Source organism: Podarcis vaucheri, assembly GCF_965113315.1.
Source record: "Podarcis vaucheri genome assembly, chromosome: 15".
Taxonomy (NCBI): domain Eukaryota; kingdom Metazoa; phylum Chordata; class Lepidosauria; order Squamata; family Lacertidae; genus Podarcis; species Podarcis vaucheri.
The window spans coordinates 7757279-7779220 of NC_138753.1; the positions used below are offsets into that span (position 1 = coordinate 7757279).

The window sequence follows — 21942 nt, forward strand, 5'->3', positions numbered from 1 at the left end:
AAAAAGATACTATAAAACAATAAAATCGTCACTTAAAAAATTACAATAATTTACAGAAGGTTAAAACCACAATAGAGGTTAGGTGTGATGTCTGAACAGTCATAGTTTATCCACCCTGATTATTGCAAAATTCTGAAAATGGGATACTTTCTTCCCTCGGTCCCATAACAGCAAGGACATAAACATCTGTCATATGACCAGGCCTTTTTGTCAGCTAGAACTCAGTTCCGGCACTGCTCAGGTGGGTGCTATTGCCATTATAAGAAAACAAGGAAGGCGTTCATAGTGATTTCCAGCACCTCTTTTTCTAGAAAAATAGCACTATATATGACAGTAGCCAAACTATGTGGGAATAGATGGGGGATGTGATATAACTGAAGTCTACCTCAGACTGCCACGGACTAGCAGGAATGGAGCTCTGGAAACAGGTCATGTGACAAATATGGAAACGTAAAGGAAGGCCCCCTAACCCTCGGTTTCTGAATCCTCATATTGGGAGAGGAGGAAGGGTTGTTTTTGTTCATTTAATTAATTATTTTAATTATCTAGAACTTTCTGATTAAATTTATTAGTTGCCTGGCAACCCAGGTTTTCTGACCAACCAATAATTTAGAGCCACTAAAATCCAATAAAGAAGGTGACTGCATATAGGAAGGGCAAAGTTTATTAGTGATTTATTATTATCAAGCACATAACCCATTTATTTTTTATCAGAACAGAGTTGGCGACTGAGAATCTTACTTACCAGGTTCTTTCTATTTGGTCTGAATTTGTGTCTGGCATTTAATTCCCCTTTTCCCTGACAGTACTGGACACTCCACTATCCCTTCCCTTTCCTTTAATGCCTGTATCTTCCACTATCACGCTCCCCACTTGGGGAAAGAGTTCTTAGGAACCTGAAAGTCTGCCCCATCCATGTCAAAGTGCACTGACTCGTCTACAGAAAGGGGCTTGATTTTACTTGCTGTGTGCTGCTCCTGCTTCTGAGGGAACAAGGCAGCCCTGTCTAAGCCCCCTACAGGAAGGCTCAAGGCAGTTTTCTATTGCCAACAGCAAAGCTGTCTTTTGTGGCACCCAAGAAGATGCCCTCTGCTTAGGCCACACTCCTTTAAGCTTCCGAGAGTCCTGTGGCACTGTTGTGGGCTTCCAATATGTCTTCTAGATAAGCTACTGTCCCCCTTTTCTTCGGGCATCCTTCCAACAGCTCCTCGATACTCCGCACATGCTCAACAGCCCTTTCCAGGAATTTGCTCCTTTCGGGAAAGTTCTCACCTATCCCCACTTCCTCTTCGGAAACTCCAGATTTCAAATACTGCAACATGTAAGATCCAATTACTTCTCCATGCTCAGCCACCGACTTTTCGATGGCCGGCAGGTCCACCTCGTCTGCCAGGCTCAGCAAATGGAGCAGAGCGTGACAGAGCTGCGTCCGCAGGCTGGCGCTGTACTTGAACTCCAGGAAGTCTTGGGCTTCCTCGCTTCTCTGCAAGGCCACAACCAACGCACTCCAGATCTGGGAGAACTGCTCAGGGGTCCCGTAGCGCTTCCTTTCGGCTGGCACCGAGAGGGCTGCGGCTGATTTGATGCGGACTTTGAAATTCTTGCAGGACTTGACAACAGAGGTAAGGGCGTTATAGGCTTGGGCGGTCCAAAGGGCTTCCCCTAAAAGAATTGGAAGCAGGAACAAGCAAGGGTCAGGAGACTGGATAAGGTGCTTCACAGCCACAATGTGCCAAAAATCTAAGAGACAGGTGGGCTGTTTTGGGGGCTTTTCTTACTCACAGTATGTAGAATTGCTGTAATAAATGTCTAGCTATTGTTGCTAGAGAAATGACAGCTGCGCTGGCTGCCAATCAGCTACCAGGCCATGTTCAAGGTCCTGTTGTTACCATATAAAGGCCTGAACAATTCAGGATCAGATTACCTGAAAGACCACCTGCCCATGTTCACTTAGATCACCAGTCTTCAACTGGTGGGTCAGAACCCACTAGTAGCCTGTGGCCTGATCCAACGTGGGTTACGACAGGAGCACTACCACAATGCAAAAATATGGTAAAAGGTTGAAATGGGTCCCAAAATGCATTTGGGGGTTAAAAGTGGGTCCTGGGTATGAAAAGATTGAAGATACCAACTGTCAGGGGTTCAGGAGCAGAGGCAAGGGCAAGGGAGGAAACAGAGAGCGAGGGGGAGGAGGCAGAAGAAAGGATGAGTGATGACGACGACCCGAGATCTCTGAGTCTTTCCAGTGAATCAGAAGATTCACAGAAAGGAGCACCAGTGGCCAGGGCAAGGGGGGAGCCTAGGGGGACACCCCAGGGAGATAGAGCCAGAGGGGACTCAGAGGAGAGCAGTTGGAAATCGGGACCAGCGTCACCGCCAGAGAGCAGGGAAAAGGAAGAGAGCCAGGGATCAAGCGCTGGCAGCTCACAACAGGAGGGAGGGCACGAGTCAGGAGTGGCCACACCTCCATCAGGGAGCGAAGAAACGGTCAGACGGAAAGTGGAAGGTTGGGCGCGCGCGCCAAGTTCAAATGCACAGGAAGGTGGCGCAGTAAGCAGCCCGGAAAGGGAGCCAGGTCCTAAAGCCCGGCGCAAGGAGACAGAAGGGTCCGGGGGGTCAGCGTCAGAAGAGTCCCGGAAGGAAGAGACCCCGGGGGGCAGAGGGACCCAGAGAAGAACAGTCAGGCGGAAAAGGTGGAGTAAGGCTAGGATATTAAGTTGGTGTACAGGAGGCGGGGACCCAGACAGAGCTTCGCCGATCTAACCATAAGACGTAGAGTTGCACGCAGCAGCTTGAGAATGGGAACTGTACTCAATAAAGACTTTTACTAAATGATCGCTGGCTAGCGTGATCCTCTGTGAGCTAGGATCGGGGAGCAACTCTGACACCAACTTATATCACCAGGGAGAAATTCTACTCATGCGGCACTGCACGCTACGGAGTATCATAGGGTGGTGACCTGAAAACAGACATTATCTGTTACTGCCCCTGTACTTCTGCCATATGAGAAGCAGCAATTGCCAGTTGCTTCAGCTGTTTTGTGAAGACTTTACCATTTTTGCTGGGGCTTTCTCTGGCCTATAAGACCAGGCCCTGATTTATTTGCCTTCATGAGGTTTATAATTTTTTTTTTTAATGTATAATGTTTTCATATTGTACGTAGCGTACATGGCTTAAGAGATTCTCAGACTATTAAGTGGTTTTGAAATACTTTTAAGTAAAATAAAAATGCAATGAATAAATGGAATTTCAGAGGCAGCGTGCCACTGAGTAGCGACAACAGGAGTGGGGGTCCTTTTAGAAATACTTTGAGCCTTGATAATGGGTTTCAAAGAGGCATCCAATTGGCCACTGTTGGAAGCAGAACAAGATCCTCAGTATGATACAACAGGGGTTTCCTTGGATTCTTACACCATACTGCCTGTGATCTGTAGACCAGGTGCCTTGAAGAGACAAGAAGGGAAATCTTTGCCAATATCCACTCAAAGGACACATGATCCTAGGCCTCATTTTTGCACATCCATTTGGGATCAATAACATACAAGACAAACGAGGCACAGAAACATCGAACCATTGTTTTGCACTCACCCAGCGGCAAGGCAGGATTTTTGAATACGTTCCCAAGTGCGTAGCAGGCGTTCCAGCAGACTTTCATTCTGTTTTCACTCTGCACTGTAGAGATCAAGGCATGTACGGATTCCTCAATGGGTTGGCTGAACCTGGGATTAGCAATCTGTGACGGCTGCAGAAAATGAAGGAGGTTTCCAAGGGCACGGACAGCATTGCTTTTCACCTGGAAGAGAGATTTTGAAATTCTGGCATGTGCAAGAAAATGGCTGCTGCCACTGCCTTCAGTCACAGATTTACCCAGGCTGTAAGATGACCAGCTTTGCCTTCTGTGTCACTGTCTTGGGCCTTTAGGTGAGTTAGCATCAGAAACAGGACCTTCTCGGTGGTAGCGCTGTAGGTATGGAATACCCTCCATTTGAAAATCTACCCAGCTGCCTTTGTGGCTTCTTTTCATTGTGAGTTAAAAACAGGTTTCCCCAACTACTGCTGGTTTTGTGTTTTAGATTGCTACTTTTAATTTACTTTTGTGTGTGTTTTAAAGAGCTTGGCTTTATTATATGTGTTTGCAAAGCCACACCAAGCACCTATGAGCTGGAGTAGAAATAATAGTTTCACACTCCATCTGTGCATCATGCGAAGTCTGGGAAGCAGCTTCATTCCATGTTCCTTAAACTGAGGAGTGCACATATTGAACCAGGTTCAAATTGCAATTTGGCCCCAGAACTTTTCGGAATAACCACTCTCAAGTGAAACTACCCCATAATGTTGCTAAGAATGTAGAGGGGAGATAAATGTTTCAGAGGGACAGCCACGTCAGTCTGCTGCAGCGAAACAAGAAGTCGCATAGCATTTATTTTTGTAAACCTCTTTTTTCTGTAACAATCAAGAAGTATATAAATTTTGATAAATAAAAAGAAATCTAAACACTAACAAATTTATTACGGCATAAGCTTTGTGAATTACAAGCCAGTTTGTTTATTTGACAAGACTCATATACTGCTCAAACAACAAAAACATCCAAGCACCTAAGAACAGAAGAAGTTCACTTTAACTCTGATGAAGTGTTAATTTTAAACTCATAAAAGCTTATGTCACAGTAAATTTGTATTTCAGGTGCCACAAAGGCTGAAAAGATGGGAAATAAAGAAGCCACAAAACCTGCCCCCTTGTGGCAAGAGGTCATGTGCAGAAGTGCAGCACCAGACTTCACATTCCCCTGAAAAGAACCGATCTGGAGCTTGCTTACAATCATAGTTGCTTACCTCTCCGACAATGCAAAATCCAAGCTGGAGGCAGGAAACATCTTGAGGAAAATGTACTACATTTCCCAAAACACTCCAGCACTTAGTCTATGTGGGATGACAACTACAGGTCCTGCTTTCAACTGCAAAGTCTCACCACTTCAGCCAGCCAGAGTGACATCACTGCCTGCTATGAATGCACTGGTCATTCCAATGCACTCCTGTTCTGGTCCTGGCTGAATGGTTAAGTGGATACCTCAATGCGTCTAAATAACGAAACACATTATACCAACTCTGGAACTCTTGGCACTCCCAGTATTTCAAGTGTGTCTGAATCCAAGAGCTACACACAAGTCCACAGCACCACCAAATACAAAGGGAACGTCAAGATACTTGCCTTGTCTTTGTCCTTCGATGCATCAGTTGCTGACCGCAACATTTTCAGAAGCAGCAGGTCTGAGAATTCATCCTGGAAACTTTGTCCTAACAACTCCCTGCATTCCCAAAACAGGAAGGGGGGATCAAAAGAGGAGAGATCATAACTAGAACTGCTGCAAGAAATGCACGCATAATGCCCACCTGAGTAAAAGACGAAACTCAAAACTATGTTAAGTTAGCATCAGACAAAACAGCCGTGCCCTTGAATTGGCCATTTCAAATTGTGGGAAGGGAATCCATGATTAAATTAGGAATCTATTGATTGTTCTTTTACATACTTCTACTTACTGCTTTTTTTAAAAGTAAGAAATGAGTGATGTAAATTGAAGTCCCAGAATCAGATTCATTATGGACTACCTGCCCAATTCCTGCAAACACACACACACACACACACACACACACACACACACACACAATTGCATTAGGACAAAACAGCAGTATCAAAAACTAGGCTCTGGTACAGGCAGGTAGTAGAATTTATAACGCCACTGGGGCAACAGCACACAAATAGGCTTGTGTACCAAAACCCATCTTGAAGGTTGGTATCTGGATCAAACCACTAAAGGGAGAGGTCAGGGCCTTCTTTGTGGTGACTCATCAGCTTTAGAACTCCCCCCCCCAGGTGTTATTTTTTCGGCGCTGAATAGAACCTTTCCCCATTTCCCAAAACTTGTTTCTTTTAAATTTTGATTTTATGGGATTCAGTTGCTGTTTTTCCAAATGTCATTTAAATAATGATTTAATAAGATTTTTTTTGTTTTGTTTTTAAAAAAAAAGGTCCCAAAGAAGTTTGCTACATACATGTTGATGATCAGAGTGTCTGTCAGGTTGCCCAAGGACCAAGCTGCTTTGGCACGGACATTTGGAGAACTGTCACAGAGGGAATCCAGGATTGCGTTGGCTGTGTCCGCAACGAACATCACATCCTAAGGATAGATACTGACCATTTTTTTCGGTCCATTTGATTTCACCCTCTTCCCCAGGAACCCTGCTTGGCTGATTTTATATATCACAACCCAGCAAGGGATTTTTGTAGGAGCGTCTAGCTCAGCTGCCACATAAGGGTGTCTGGAAACATTTGCAGCTTTTTAGTTTAGAAAAAAGGTAAGCAGGAGGCAACATGAGTGTATAAAATTAAACATGGTGTAGAGAAAGTGGGTAATAACAACAACAAAAAGGTCTCCCTGTCTCCTAACACAAGAATTCAGGGGCATCCATTAAAAGAAGAATGCTGGAAGATACAGGACAGACAAAAGGAAGCAGAAAGAATTTGCTTCCACATCAGGCAGTGATGGCCACTAACTTGGATAGCTTTTAAAACAGAATTGGCCAAATTCGGGGAAGGTTATCAATGGCTACAAGCCACAATGGTTAAGTTCTGCCTCGACTGTCGGAGGTAGTAGGCTCCTGAATGCTAGTGGCTGGAAACCACAGACAGAAAGGATCCCTATAGGCACCTGGGGAGAACCGGATCCTGGACTAGATAGACCACTGGCTTGATCCACCAGGCTCCTCTTAAATTCTCCTGCTGGTTGTCACTGGCTGAGCATTCTTACCCTGCTTCTACCTACGACTGGCCAAGCTGCTCTTATGGTTACCCATGAGAGGGATGGGGCAATTAGAGAGAACTGAACAGGGTCTGGACCATGAGAAAGGACAGGAAATGGGGGCAGAAGAAGAAAACTGAAGAGCAAATAAGCCAGCAGTGAAGCTGTAGCCCTACGGATGTTGGTCCAAAACACCCATAAGCTTCAGATAGCATGTTAATGGTAAGGGATGAGGGGTGTTGTAGTCCACCAACATTCTGTATCAAAACAGCTGTCGGCTACGTGTTTTCAAGAAGCCTACAAGGGCAGGAAGGTAATATCTTTCCCCTGTTTAACTCCAGTATATGGGAGTTTTGCTGACTCTGAATATGGAGTTCATTTTATTCCTCTTGGCATGGTCACTACTCCTGTGGCAGAGTTGTCCTAGTGATTTAAGCTTTTAAAAAGCCAACCTTCCTTCAGCTTTGTAAAGAAGCCTGCAGAAGTTACTAGCCTGCAAACTTTAATAGGCTGCTAAGAGGCTAATAGCCTGCATTTCCATGTTGGCCATGAAGGAAAGGAAGCCCCCTGCTCATTGGTAGGCAAGGAATCACAGGCTACTGGCCTCTTAGCAGCAGGTTGGTTGAAGAAGAATGGAGTGATTGCCTGCACGGAATTCCTGGTTGCCTATGACTATCCGGTGCATCACTAAATGCAGAGTTGGCCTTCCTCTACATATTACGGACACTGTATTACATTTTATCCAATATACCCCGTCACCTTGATTGATTGTTAATTACTGACGGGTTGTATGAGGTGCCCAAACTTCACTGGTCTCCTGATACTACAAGGGCCTCTGAGTACATTTTCATCTAATTGGTGCTCCAGCTACTTAAAATCAAGTGCAATTACCCCAAACCGCTAATCTTATCCTTTCACTAATCACAACCTATCATTAAATTAATTGCATCTCAGTACTCCCCAGTGACCTTACAACTCTAATCTGCTCTTCAGTGTCACACTCCATTTGTCTTCTCCTTTCTTTCCCATTGCTATTATTCATTTAAAGAAAAAAAAGCCACACACACTCTCTTTTTAGCTTCAGCTGTTTGGGTGTTTAGCTTAGCAGTGCTCTCTGAAAGAGCAGCCTGCTTACTAAAGGACTTGCAAACATAGACGTGAGGTTTGAACAGAAATGCTGATCTCAAGCTGTGCTTTGAGAGCCCAAAGGATTGTCAAGTGAGTATATACTGAGTATATACTCAGTTAAATACACGAGAAATTTATAATATCCATGTCCCACCCACTGGAGAAGGGGGACATTTGTCCAGGACCCAAGTAAGGTGGTGTGTAAACTAGACCTGTATACTTGCTTCAGTCCCGTGTTGACAGAAGCTAAGAGCGAAAAGGTCCAAAATTTGAAGAGGCTGAAGACATTGGTGCAAATATAGTAGTGATTTTACGGGTGGCTTAATTAAGACTTTCAATCTGCCTTTCATGGCAAAAGTGACAGAATTTGCATTTGTGTGTGGTGGTGGAAGAGGAGAAAAAACAGAAGATATTGAGGGCCTTTGGACCCCTTTCATTTTCTATGCAAGTCAGAAATTCAACATGGATATGAATGCATTTAAACATTTTCATGGAAGTGAAAAAGAACCATAAAACATTATGAAGTGTATGAAATTTACAGTTGTAAGGATTAGTGGTTCTTGAAGGGCTTAGCTGCCAAAACAAATCGGCTCCCAAAACAGGAAGTAAGTGCTCTGGTTTGTGAACGTTTTTCGGAAGCCGAACATCTGACATGGCTTCCGCTTGAGTACAGGAAGCTCCTGCAGCCAATCAGAAGCTGTGCCTTTTCAAATGGTTTCGGGAGTCAAATGGACTCCTGGAACAGATTACTGTATTTTTCGCTCTATAACACGCACCCGACCATAACACGCACGTAGTTTTTAGAGGAGGAAAATCCGTAGGCATGCCACCCATAGGCATTCCCTCCATAACACGCACAGACATTTCCCCTTACTTTTTAGGAGGAAAAAAGTGAGTGTTATGGTGCAAAAAATACGGTAGGTTCGAGAACCGAGGTACCACTGTATATGCATTTCGTAAGTGATACAATTTAAATGACCCACAGCACATGTTTAACGTTTTGTAAATTAAAACGCTGAAGACTGATTTAAAATAGGACAGAGGACTACACTTGTCAATGCCACAGCAAAGTGAGAGACTGAACACTCTAGCAGACCTCATCCTCTCATGGAACTCACTGTCATAAGATGTGGTGCTGGCCTCTTGTTCTGACAGCTTTAAAGGGGAATCAGCCCTCTTCTCATCCCTGAAGTTGCCTATCTAAAATCTATCTTCTACTGTCAGAAACCCTATGGCCCTGAATACCAATTGCTGGGAATCCCAGGCAGGGAGATCACCACTGTGCTCAGGTCCTGCTTGTCAGATTCCAAATAGGCATCTGGTTGGCGAATGTGAGAACAGGATGCTGTACTAGAGAGATCATTGGCCTGATCCAGTGTGCTCTTTTTAAGCTGCTGTTGTTGGACTAGATGGGCCACTTGCCTGATCCAGCAGGGCTTTTGCTATGCTCCTATATAAATTATTATTCTTATGTTGAGTGAAGAATTACATCTTGCCTGCCTTGGATTTCACTTGGTGACCCTGAGTTTAGGAGTCTAGTAGCTCAAAGTTAGAAGGTTTCATCTGCATGGAAAAAGCAGAACAGCAAAAAAAAAACCACAATCCCCCCCATTAGTAAGTTTTGTGGGCTTATTTACAAGGCTAGACTTAACAACACTGTTCCCATTTCATAAAAAGATACAGAGCAAAACCAAAGTAACAGAGGAAACAGAGATCAAACTATGACCTGCTGGAGAGATGGGAAGACAACGTAGACCCCAAGCGCACGAGCGGCAGCAGCTTTCACCAGTGGATTCTCACTGTGGTTGAGCCCAAGAAGAATAGTGATGCAGAGGATTTGCTTGTCGCCCTGTCCATCAGCAAAAGGAGAGAAGTCATCAGTCAAACCTCACACAGCCAAACTCATTTTGTTGAAAGGATTTAAGCCCAGGGTTAAAATGGTAACGTTAAACAAAAACCAGAAAATATGGAAGTCTAACAGACTGAAGGTACTGCCAAGGGATTTTAAACAAAGTCACAGTGAGCCACAGTAAAGGCATCATGGCAAACCACATTGGAGGGTTTGTAACCTGGTGTCCAGCAGGGTTGAAGAACCTGGAGCCCAGGGGAACCTCACCTTGAGCCACACACCCCTGCGCAGCCACAACCTCTCACCCCAGGCCATCCCTTTCACCAGCCTTGAATCACACCCTCCTTGAATGCTTTTTGCCAGGCTGGAATGTGTCTGTGGTCCCTGACAATGCAGCATCTTGCTTGCTTGGATGACAGAGAGGAAGAAACCAGCCATCCTTACCAAGGCAACGTTTACATCCATTGCTCCACCTACTTTTTGCCTCTTTCATTCCCACAGGAATACTGACATGTAAAGCTTAGCAACATGCTTACCGGGAGACCACTGAAAGCTTCTGGTAAGATGGAAGAGAGAGCATTGCAAGAGCTGGTCTGAAGTGTTGGATGTTGGGCGTTTTGGAGTGCGCCCAGTAAGGGTCCATTCAGCATTCTAGTCCAGAATGTTACAACCTACAGGGAAAGCAAAAGCCTGGTTGCAGTTATAACCCCTAGGAGTCTTTCAGTAAATTGCTACATAGAATCACAGCACTGGAAGAAATCACTCAGTCAATGCAGGGTGCAATGAGAGCGTCCCTAACAGGAGACTGTCCAGGCACTGTCTGTTAAATACATCCAGTGAAAGGGAATCCTCCAGTTCTAGCTGTAAGGAGGCTTATATTGAGACTTCACCAAATTCTGCTTCCTTGTAAGTTTCCATCCATTAAGTTCTAACCCTGCTGGTTAGAGTAACAGAGAATAAGTCTGTTCCTTCTGTGTGGCAGTCACCTTAAACCAGTAGGCATAATATCATGTCTCCCCTTAATCGTCTCTACTCCTGGCTAAAGATACCCAGTTTCTTGCCAACTACTCCTCACAAGAGGTGGTTTCCAGACCCTTCACCCATTCATTTATTGCTAAACAAAGGATCTACATTCAGACACTGTTTCAAAAGCTTGAAAAATGGAATCAACCACATGCATATTATACATACCAGGTCGACAGGCACACGTTGATCTGCAGTGACAGCCTCATCTGACTTGTGCTGCTGTATTATACCGACACCAAGCTCATCCAGGAGCTGACAAAAACAAACAAACACACACACAAACAAACACGGAAAATGAATAAACTGAAATACATCCACAAGCGTATGGAACAAAACATCATGCGGCCCCAGGTAACTTTCTTATTGATCAGTCTTATCGACCAATTCCCATTCTCCCCAATTTAGAAAATAAAAAACCTCCAGGAAAAATGACGACAAGGCAGTCACAATATATATGTTGCTGTGGTGTCCTTTGAATGTTGTTTTTCAAGTTATAATATGGAAGCTGCTGTTAGCTTAACTGGACGGCCTTTTCAACTATGGAATTTAACTTGTATAATGCCCTCCACATAGATGCTCGTCTGACAACCACACAATAGTGTTTTACCAGCCAGGTGAAGAATGCTCTTCTGTTCTTACAGGTCTCTTAAACGCAAGGAGTACAGTCATCTGGTACTTTTAGATGCCTGAACCAAATTATTCCTCTTGCAGGTTTTTAGATTTTAGCTGCTCTTCTTATGCTAGGTTCCTCCACAAACACACACCAGTGTTATTTATAAATTGGTGTTGCTGTCTTTATTGCCATTTCTTAAATTTTGATTTGTTATTACATGGGTTTGTAAACTGCTCAAAGAGCTAGCCTGAATATATATGAATTTAATGAACAAAAAAGTGCATTTATCTGGAACCAAAGAAGTTTGGACAGAAGTTATTTGTTTTACCTTACAACACCAACATTGGACAAACTCTACAAGCTCTTACTTTTGCCCCATGGAGCTGGATGGATGGATCTGTTTCCTCCATGCACTTACAAGCCACTTCACCAAGCTCTAGCAGATAGCTCTGGGAGACTGAGAAATACCCCTTGACAAGTAGGGCTAGGACCTGTAATAGATAAAGATGGAGAGAAGAGCATGTGTCAGATAAACATAGGCAGCTACATTCCTCCACCAGTGGGAATCCTTTGGGTCATCGGCCAATCCTGGACTGTCAGTAGGGCTGCATCTAAACCGCAATTTAAAAAGCTCTGAAAACACTCTGCAAAAAACTGTTTTAAAGTTCACAATGGAAAATTTCATAGTGTTCCGATTTCAGCTCTACACCATCTATTGTCACCGTGTTGTAAAGCATTTATAACTACCTTTAAAAAACTAATGTAGCTTAGTCCTGGGTCTAATTTGGTCCGCAAGGCCATTTCCCCAAAACCACACCCACCTGCTTATCAGCTGATGTCACTTGAAATGTCACCTGATGGGCAGGAAGACAGGGATAATTCCTGTATTGGCTGTTCTCAATGGGCACAGCCAGAACACCATAATGTAATAGCCCCCAATTGAGCAGTTGATAAGTTGGGGCTGAAGCCTAATTCAGGATGGGTTTTTGCGTGGAAACGCCTACTAATACGGAGGGAGGAAACTTCATTTTGGCAGCACCTTGCAACCAACTTCCCTGTGACATCAGGTGATCAACAGGTGGGCTGGCATGTGCTTTCCGACTGAGCTATGGTCTTCAATGTGCCAGAGGACTCCCTTGTTTAAACTGTAGGAAGAAGGTGGCTACCATTCTGGTCATCTAGCCTCACTGACTTACCTGCAAGGACTCCAGCCGAACTGGAGAGGGTTCATATATGCTAGTGGCTGGCAGGCAGCTGGTGTCGCTATCTGAGTAGCTGTCTTCCTTGGGCAGCACAACCAGAGAGATGCAGAGATTTAGGAGCCAGCAGGGCTCTGCTGGTTCGTTTTCCACAGCAAGGGGCTCCTCTCCTGGAGCTGCTGGGGCTTCTTTGCGCCATTCAGGTACGCCAGAGCATGTAGCTGAATGCGGTATGGCAGAGCGGCCATCACTGAGCCCTGAAGAGCTGGGCAGCTGCAAAAGGCGGCGAACCTCCGGCAAAGGAGCCTGAGCCGATACGATGGCTCCTAGCAGTGTGAGGCTTAACACTCGAACGTTAACATCTAGTAGAAAGAAACAAAGAGCACCTGTGAGGCAGCTGCAGTAAGGCCAAGGGTCAGGCCACTACCTTGTATGCATTGTATACTCTGGCGTCATGGTAAGTCTTAATATGCAGAGATCAGCAACTGGAAGCCCTAGGGCCAAATGTGACTCCCCTTGGCTCGCCGCCAATTGCCAACCCAAATTGGGGGTGGGGCATCCAATTCTGGAGAACCAGGACCTGCGCGTACCTTTGTGTCTAATGTATGGCTTTATCTGGTGCCATACCCTTGTCAGCAGCCCAGGCTTCAGACGGCTGTATGGCGCGTTCGATACCAGATTGGCAAGGCACTGGAAACGTGCAAGGAAAAGAGAAGGTGTTAGCAAGTCACTTAAAAAGTAGACACCATGTATGCTTCTTGTGCATTAGTACCTGCAGAAGGACTGTCTTGGGCAAGGACTAGTAGCAGTAATAGGCTTAGTAATATTTCTGGTTGTCTGTAGATTAGCAACAAGAGCATAGCCATTATGGCTAACAGCCACTGATTATGAGAATCTGCACAACTGCTGGAGAAACAATGCATGCTGCAAAAAATTACTTTTAAAACCTGCTGGCGAGCAAACTAGTAGAACTGACAACATGAAGGGAATTCCTGCAGGCAAAGGTTTACCTTGATTATTTGGGTGAGCGTCTGGGAAGAGGATTCAGCCACCAAGGCCAGCAGCAGACAACGGTGGAGCTCTCGGATGCTGGATGCAATGGAAACCGAGAAGGGTGTGAAGGCTCGCCTGTGATCAACTGCATCTTCAGCAATGGAAAGGAACTGCTTGGAGCCTTCCAAGATGGCTGAGAGAACTTGGAGGGCACAGGCCCGTGTCTGGAAGAGGGAGGGATTTGTATCATGGGAAGGACAATAGCTCAGTGGTAAGGCAAAGACTCTACAGACAGATGGTCCTGGGTTTGATCCCTACCACCTCCTAGTTAGAAGGAAGAGAGATCAGGCAATGAAGAAAGACCCTGGAGAGCCATGGCTGGTCAAAAGTAGACAATGCTGGGCTAGACTGATAAAGTGTCTGACTTGGTATAAAGCAGCTCCCTACAACTTAATAACGGGACGCGGGTGGCGCTGTGGGCTAAAGCCTCAGCGCCTAGGGCTTGCCGATCGAAAGGTCGGCAGTTCGAATCCCCGCGGCGGGGTGCGCTCCCGCTGCTCAGTCCCAGCGCCTGCCAACCTAGCAGTTCGAAAGCACCCCCGGGTGCAAGTAGATAAATAGGTACCGCTTACCAGCGGGAAGGTAAACGGCGTTCCGTGTGCTGCGCTGGCTCGCCAGATGCAGCTTTGTCACGCTGGCCACGTGACCCGGAAGTGTCTCCGGACAGCGCTGGCCCCCGGCCAATAGATGTGAGATGGGCGCACAAACCCCAGAGTCTGCCAAGACTGGCCCGTTCGGGCAGGGGTACCTTTACCTTTACCTTTACAACTTAATAACAACGATAATAAAATAAGATCGCTTACACATCAAAATGGCTTCTAAGTGGTTTACAAGATCAGTTATGAAATCCATGCACAATTAGAACACACACAAAAACAAGCCTGTTATAAAGTGTTAATAGTTTTTTTAAAAACCTATTAGATTAGGTAAGACTTTCCTTGAACTTGGGACTTCCCAAACAGGTGGAAGAGCCAGTGGAATGCCAATACTGATGAGGCCTCTTGTAGTTCAGCCACCAGTGCAAAAGCCAACCTCTGTGTTACCACAAGTCACAAGTGCTAGTACCAAAGCTGGGTATTCAAGGGATAAAGAGGACAAGCAGGGCTGACACGGTCAGGTTGGATAAACCAAGAATGAAAGTCCACCAGCGAAAGTCTACAGCTGCCAGTGAACTTCTTACTTTTGGAGAAGGATCTTTTAAAGCAATAGTCATCAAGGATGCAGACTGTGGGCTTCCTATTCCAGGCACATCGGGAACGAACGCGGACCAGTAACCATAGAGGACTTTCTTCTCTATCGATTTCACAGTGGAAAGGAAGCAAGTTAAAGCCCCTTGACGAACTTTCGCTAGGAAAGACCTTGCACAAAACAAGAGAATACATTTTTAGCTGCACAGAACAGATAATGGATTTAAAAACCTGGATTAGATTTATTTATAAAAAGTATTTATATACCACTAAATCATAAAAGATATCAAAGTGGTTTACAACATCGAAAAGATAAAAACCATACAATAATAGTGTTAAAAATAATCTTAAGGTATACCTTATAGGCTTACACCAACCTTGTTTTACTCTGCATCCCCCCTTCAGCATCAGAATACTCTGAGTCGCTGCTGCTAATTCTTTTCCAGCCCAAAGCACTCAGAGGCACATGGTCATTCCCAAATGACGAGTGTATGTCACTGGAAGCTCCATTCCAGACATCTGAATCAGAATCTTGCAGTGCATCTCCACGTAACTTCTGCTTCTCTGGTTTACCTCCTTTCAGCTCTTCTTCCAACTTTCCCTTCTTCTGCTTCCCTTTGGGCTTTTTCTTCCTGCTCTGTTGTTTGAGAAGAGAATCATGCACAGAGAGGGGTAATCAGAGTTTTGCTTTTATATAACGAAACATGAATAATCTGCATCAGCAGCCAGAGTAAATCAACTTCCCCTAACCTCTTCAGCACAATTTAAGGTTTTATTCCTGCATGCCTAAGAAAGCATCTTGTCAGAAATGTCATTCATATACAAAATTTGATCACCGACATGTATGTGAGTAATGCTTTTCCTGAGTGCTCAAAGAGCTTAACACTTTCCCCCAGAAATCCCAATGACTCTGTAGAGGAGATCAACATTATTAACTCCAGACATCAATGGAAAATATAAAATGCAATGTCACTCTGAATCTGGCAACAATCTGACTAAACAGTCTAATCTTGGATGCACAAGGAATCAAGGAGAAAGAGCTGGCTACCAGATTCAGTATAAATCTACACAAACACACACGCTCCCCGTATTACAGAGGAGACACTGTGACCAATAAAAAGTGCTTTGGCTGAGCTCACCCTGTACACTGAGGTGCTATTTGAACCAGAAGCTTCTAGCTCAGAGCTCATGTGGTTAACCAGCACACAACTTTTTCTGAGGAAGGTCTGCCCCCCTTCAAAGTAGGCAAAACTTTCTTAAAAGGGTAAATCCAGCCTCTTTGCTTATTCCCTTCAAACTCCCCCTCAAGCCTCCTTTGCCAAAACCCGATTCCAAGGCCATGCTGAAACTCAGCTTGTCGTTAAAACAGTCATCTGTACTGAAACAAAAGCATATCCCACCCATTAACCTGCCTCTCCTTCCCCTGAACTCTGTAAACTCCCATGCATTTAGAGATTAATGATTTTAGACAAGCATAGAAACCAGGGGAGTGCATGGCATGTATTTTCACTATTCTCTTTTATAGATGACCCCCTGCCCTTCCTGTCCTCTGTCGCAAAGTGTCATTGCCTAGACATCCTTAAAACATGGTGAAGCAGAGGCCAGCGAGTGTATTAAAAATGTGCTCAGTCTGTGCGGATGCAGCGTTTGAGCTATTTTTAAATGGTAGATGTCCACAAATGAAAGATCAATACAAAAATATGTTTACCCCAGTCATTTTAGCATTTCTCAGTTCTGACTTCTCCTGCTTGTCCGGCGACCTGCTGTCATATTGAGGAAGCAGTGCTGGATATAAAACGGCCGGCATTTCTATGTTCAGTCCAGGAAGCCCATGGAACATGCACTTCTAAAATGAGAAACAACCCCCCACCCCCCATGAGAATTGCATTATTTGGTGACAGCAAATCAATGCTCAGTGGGTCCCTTCTTCTTTTTGGAAATGGTCTACTTCAGTGGCTCCAGTCAAAAGCTACCCTCCTCTTTCTTCAAGGTGCCTCTGGATTCCTGTGTCATCCCTCCTAATTCTTTTGCTAAACATTCCTAAATTCACTTCAGATTTCTCACTATACATTAAAAAAAACAACACAGCTTTGCTACTCTAAGCTTCCTTGTAGGATTTTTAAAGCATGCCAACCAAATCTATCCATGCAAACTCAGCTGAAAATCCCCAGCTAGAACCTGCCCACATAAGCTGCACTCAAATGTAAAAGATGATGATGATGAAGAAACCCATGGTTTATCGTAATGGGAATTAGTCTAACCTCCACCAGAGGCTCACGTGTTCCCTGTCTCTCCTCTGGCACAACCATAGAGAGATCAGGAGCTTTTTGCCTTCGTTTTAGGTTAGTGAGTTTAGCCCTAAACTGTGGCTAATCTTAACTATGGTTTGTGGGAAAGGTTGCTTTAATAATCCATGGTTTATAATGGACTTTTTCCAAATGACCATAGATTAACAAGTTTGCTGATTAAAGTGACACAAATGATGGTTAATAAAAAAATGGAAGTGAGAGTTTCCCAAGTCTTCCTTGCAGCTGCAATAAAGGAGAGGGGACAGGGCAGCATTCAAACCTGGGGGCGGGGGGAGAGGCTCATTTCTGTCCTGATACACCAGACTTCCCCATCTGATGTACTTTGGATGTCGTTGGACTAAAACTCCCAACATCCCAACTATAGTCCGAAAGATCTAGAGAGCACCATGTTTGGAAATGCTTCGATACACTATAGTTTTATCATGATGTTCAAACTCAAGACACAAATCTAGTCCTAGAAAGTGAAGGAATTTCAAAAGCAGACTGCAAGAATGGAATACAGGAAATTGAAAGGCAGGATCTATTGCTAAGACAAGTACAGTGGTGCCCCGCAAGACGAATGCCTCGCAAGACGGAAAACTCGCTAGACGAAAGAGTTTTCTGTTTTGGAGGTGCTTCACAAAACGAATCTCCTATGGGCTTGCTTCGCAAGACGACAATGTATTGCGAGTTCCTGCTGGTTTTTTTTCCTCCCCCCCCCCTTTTTCTAAGCCGTTAAGCCGCTTATCAGCTGATCCGATCAGCAGATAAGCCACTAAAAGCTGCTAAAAGCCGCTAATAGCGCTAATCCGTCAATGGGCTTGCTTCGCAAGACGCAAGACGAAAAAACCACTAGATGGAGAGAATCACAGAACAGATTCTTTTCGTCTTGCGAGGCACCACTGTATTTGCAGTGCAGATTATGAGAAGCATCCTGGCCAGAAAGTTCACCTTCCTCTGTGACAAAGGGGGATAGGACTTCTATTTTAAACAAGTCACCTTTAATACAGCAAGAAGGGAACCCAGACGATCAGTTTGTGTCAACTTCATCTTCCCACCATTTAAGAGTAATTGGATTCCTTTCAATGCGTTCTGCAACAACTAGAAGACCGGGGGTGGGGGTGGGGGAGAGAACAATAACATTAGCCACATGGCCCATCAACATGGCACTGTCTGAAGTCACAATGTTGTAGCACATGATACAATTAGTGTAAAGCATTAAATTTCATTAAATTTCATCTGCAAATCTTTCCCAAAAGCCAGAAAGTATTTCACAGCATCACACCCAAATTTAGTCATAAGCTCAGCATGTGGCTTTGACCAAACAAGAATCTTTGGGCCTATGATACAGGACTGCACATTAAATCAATTTCAAAATGTTATCAGATTGTCCACCAGCAAGATCTGCAACATTAAAAACAGGAAAGTAATAGGAGTTGGCCAACTAATTATGAGTTCCAAGCAAACTCATTGGAGAGGGATATAACTGTGAAACAGAGCATATGCATTCCATTATATGTCATCCCAGTTCCAGTTAAGAGATTTTTTGCACTTCGGACAAGGAAAACACTTCTTTCCGAGAACCTGGAGCACTTTTTCCTAAACATGACTGCAAGGAAAGCTGATATGCTCCTTCTGCAATAGGTTGACCACAATTTAAGACAGGCACAGAGAATCTTCTTCAGCCCAAGGGCCACTTTCCCACATGCACAACCTTCAGGGAGCCATATGCCAGCAACAGGTGGAGCCAAAATGAAAAGCAGGCATGGACAGAGCAGGTGGTGTCAAAAATGGCACAAGTACACCACAAACATACATGTATGTTCAACACACATGCAGACTCTTACCCTGCTCCAAAGCAATTAGGCTTGGGAAAAGGAATGTTATTGTTAAATAAAAGGGACATTGCTGTAGGGCATTGCTGCATTTTACAGTTGAGGAAACCATCCCCAGAAGTGATCAGGAAAGTTGCTGCTTACCAGTGTGTCTCAGACAAAAGGGCCACATTTGCTTACCATGCAAAAGGTGATGTCATCCACCCCAGATCCTTTTGAAGACTGTAAGACACTAAGAAAAACCTGAAAGCAGAGTTCTCTGTAAGGTTCCTCCAGACATGATTGCCCAGGTGTGCTAAAAAACAACAACAAGCAGTTAAACCCAAATCAGAGCAGGCGAGAACGTCTATTACGGAGAATAAAAGACACCACCAGAGCAGTTTTCCTTACCTGAGGCAGAGATTTGCCATGCTAAGCACTGCGGCCCTCTTGAGCTCGGTGTCGGTCTGAGCAGGGCTGCTGAGTTGCACCAGAAGTCCATTTTCACCCAGCAAATCCGGAAGATACTAAAAATATAAAGTACCAGTCCCCACACTGCTAGATACATGATCCAATTATTATTATTATTATTATTCAAATGAAAACGGCTTAATCTCTCATAGTATCTCATAATATCCTGAAGCCAAAACAGATTAATACTCAGCTGCATGAAAGATAAAAATAGAACAATGATGAGGGGCCCCAACATGACATCCTCAGACACCCCCCTTGGCAACTGCTAAGGCTCCTTGGCCCTGCATCATCCTGACACCAGATGAGCTTCAGGGTTGAGTGGGATTCAAACCCTGCTCTCTCAGGTCCTAGTCCAACACTCTAACCGCTACACCACCCCTGGCTCTCCATTTCCACCTTGTTCTCAACCCACCTTTTGGCACTTAGATCCAGTGTTGTAGACAGAAGCTGCCAGGGCCTGCAGGATTTCAACATGCGTCCAAGTGCTGCACTGCTTCAGCGCAGAGATAAAATAAGGCAGAAGATATTTCAGACTCTCCTCATCAACTATAACCTGCAATTGTATAAATAAATTGTTTTAAACCTCTAGGACATCTCACCTTACCTTTTCCTAAATTAAAAAGTCCTAAACGTTTTCTCATATGAGAATTGTTCCAGCCCCTTGATCTTATTTGTTGCCCTTTTCTGCACCTTTTGCAGCTCTACAATATCCTTTTTGAGGTGAGGAGACCAGAACTGCCCACAGCACCCCAAACGTAGTCACATCATAGATTTGTATTGAAAGGAACAGTATCAAAAATTTATCTAACCCTCCCTGAACATGATGTTTGCCTTTTTCACAAATGCCGCATAATGAGTCATCATTCTCACACGGTTATTCACTGTGAATCCCAAATCTCAGACCCCATTCATATGAAGTTAGGACTTCTTGCCCCAATGTGCGTAACTTTATACTTGCTCAGGAAACTACCTGAGATCAGACTAGTTGTCCACCTAGCCCAATACTGCCTGTTCCGACTGGTAGCAGCTCTCCAGGCTAACCAGCAGAAGCCCCTCTCAATCACCCACTCATGATCCTCCTTATAATAAATACTGCAGCGCAACAACCATTCAGTTCTCTGGTCCCAGAGACAGCTGTGCAAAAACCACGTGGGGGCACGAACATTGCACATGTGTGTGAACGCACACCTAGCTTCAATTCACACACTGGATCAGAAAGTAGGGGAGGCCGGGGTGGGAGAAATTAATTTTCTTACCGGAAATCTGTTGAGCAAGTGATGAATCAGCTGGCAAACTTTGTTGACAAGATGTTCTTGATTAAGTGGTACAAGCTTGCAAGCCCGAACAAGTAGTTCACAGACATCCTGCCAAGTAGAACACACGCAAGATTTTTAAATTTTTATTTTTAAAATTGACTTTATATACTGCCCTATACGGAGACGCGGGGGACACTGTGGGTTAAACCACAGAGCCTAGGGCTTGCCGATCAGAAGGTCAGCGGTTTGAATCCAGCACGTCAAAGTGCAAGTAGATAAATAGGTACCGCTTCGGCGGGAAAGTAAACGGCGTTTCCGTGTGCTGCTCTGGTTCGCCAGAAGCAGCTTAGTCATGCTGGCCACATGACCCGGAAGCTGTATGCCGGCTCCCTCGGCCAATAAAGCGAGATGAACGCCACAACCCCAGAGTCGGTCACGACTGAACCTAATGGTCAGGGGTCCCTTTACCTTTACCGCCCTATACCAGGTCTTAGTGCGGTTCTCAGAACTGAATATGCGTTTCCAGTTGGCCTTTCCTCCCAAGGAGCTGACAACCCGACCCCACTTCACCTTGTATCCTTACGACGACCCTGCGAGGGAGGGTGAGGGAAGAGAGACTAGCCCATCGTAAGTTGCCCACCCAGGTTCATGGCTCGGGGAGGATTTGAACCCCGGTCTCTCCCGTCCTGGACTCTCCGCCCTCCCGCCCCCATTGCCCCCCGTTCCCCAATTCACGCGCCCCCACCCACCTCTACACCCTCCTCCTCCTCCTCAGCCCCCTCACCTCCGGCCTCGGCGCCCCCGGCCCCGCTCCCCCCGGCCCGCAAGTCTCGGAGATGAGCTGGTCGAAGAGCAGGTGGAGCTCAGTGCGGCGGCCGCTGTCGCCTCCCGGGACCTGGCTGGCGTCGCCCCCGAGCCGCAGGGCGCTAAGACGGGCGAGGTAGCGCTTCAGGAAGGGCGCGGGTTCAAGCACCGCCGCTCCCTCTCTTAGCGTTGCGGCCTCGGCCGCCATTATCCCAGCTCGGCTGCCGGTTGCCACGGCGACGGAGCCGCGCGGCCGGAACTTCCGGTGGAGAAGGGAAAAGCCGCCATTAGCCGTGACCGAAACTCAGTGGGCGCTGCTCTAGGCTGTGACGTCTCTGTGGTGGAAAGACCCGCTTGGCCAGGCGTTGGAATTCGCTTCTCTTGGCAGGCGCTGCACGTCCTCGAGCGCCCCCTGGTTGCAGCTTGGCATTTAGCTCGTAGGACTTAAGTCTGAA

General features: G+C 45.4%; 1 protein-coding gene across 1 annotated transcript; it reads right to left on the reverse strand.

The window, feature by feature from the left end:
• Positions 1-648: 648 nt before the first annotated feature.
• Positions 649-21733, reverse strand: HEATR6 (HEAT repeat containing 6). Its single transcript, XM_082200794.1, has 20 exons — positions 21468-21733; positions 20684-20791; positions 19840-19980; positions 19365-19480; positions 19155-19269; positions 18139-18240; positions 16560-16697; positions 15229-15488; positions 14845-15022; positions 13622-13828; positions 13202-13301; positions 12609-12973; positions 11781-11903; positions 10965-11051; positions 10310-10444; positions 9651-9773; positions 6051-6175; positions 5209-5305; positions 3589-3793; positions 649-1662 (listed from the first exon to the last, which is right to left on the reverse strand). Exons 1-20 carry the CDS (start codon positions 21693-21695, stop codon positions 1109-1111), a joined length of 3507 nt encoding a protein of 1168 aa, XP_082056920.1. The 5' UTR covers positions 21696-21733; the 3' UTR covers positions 649-1108.
• Between the last annotated feature and the right edge of the window lie 209 nt (positions 21734-21942).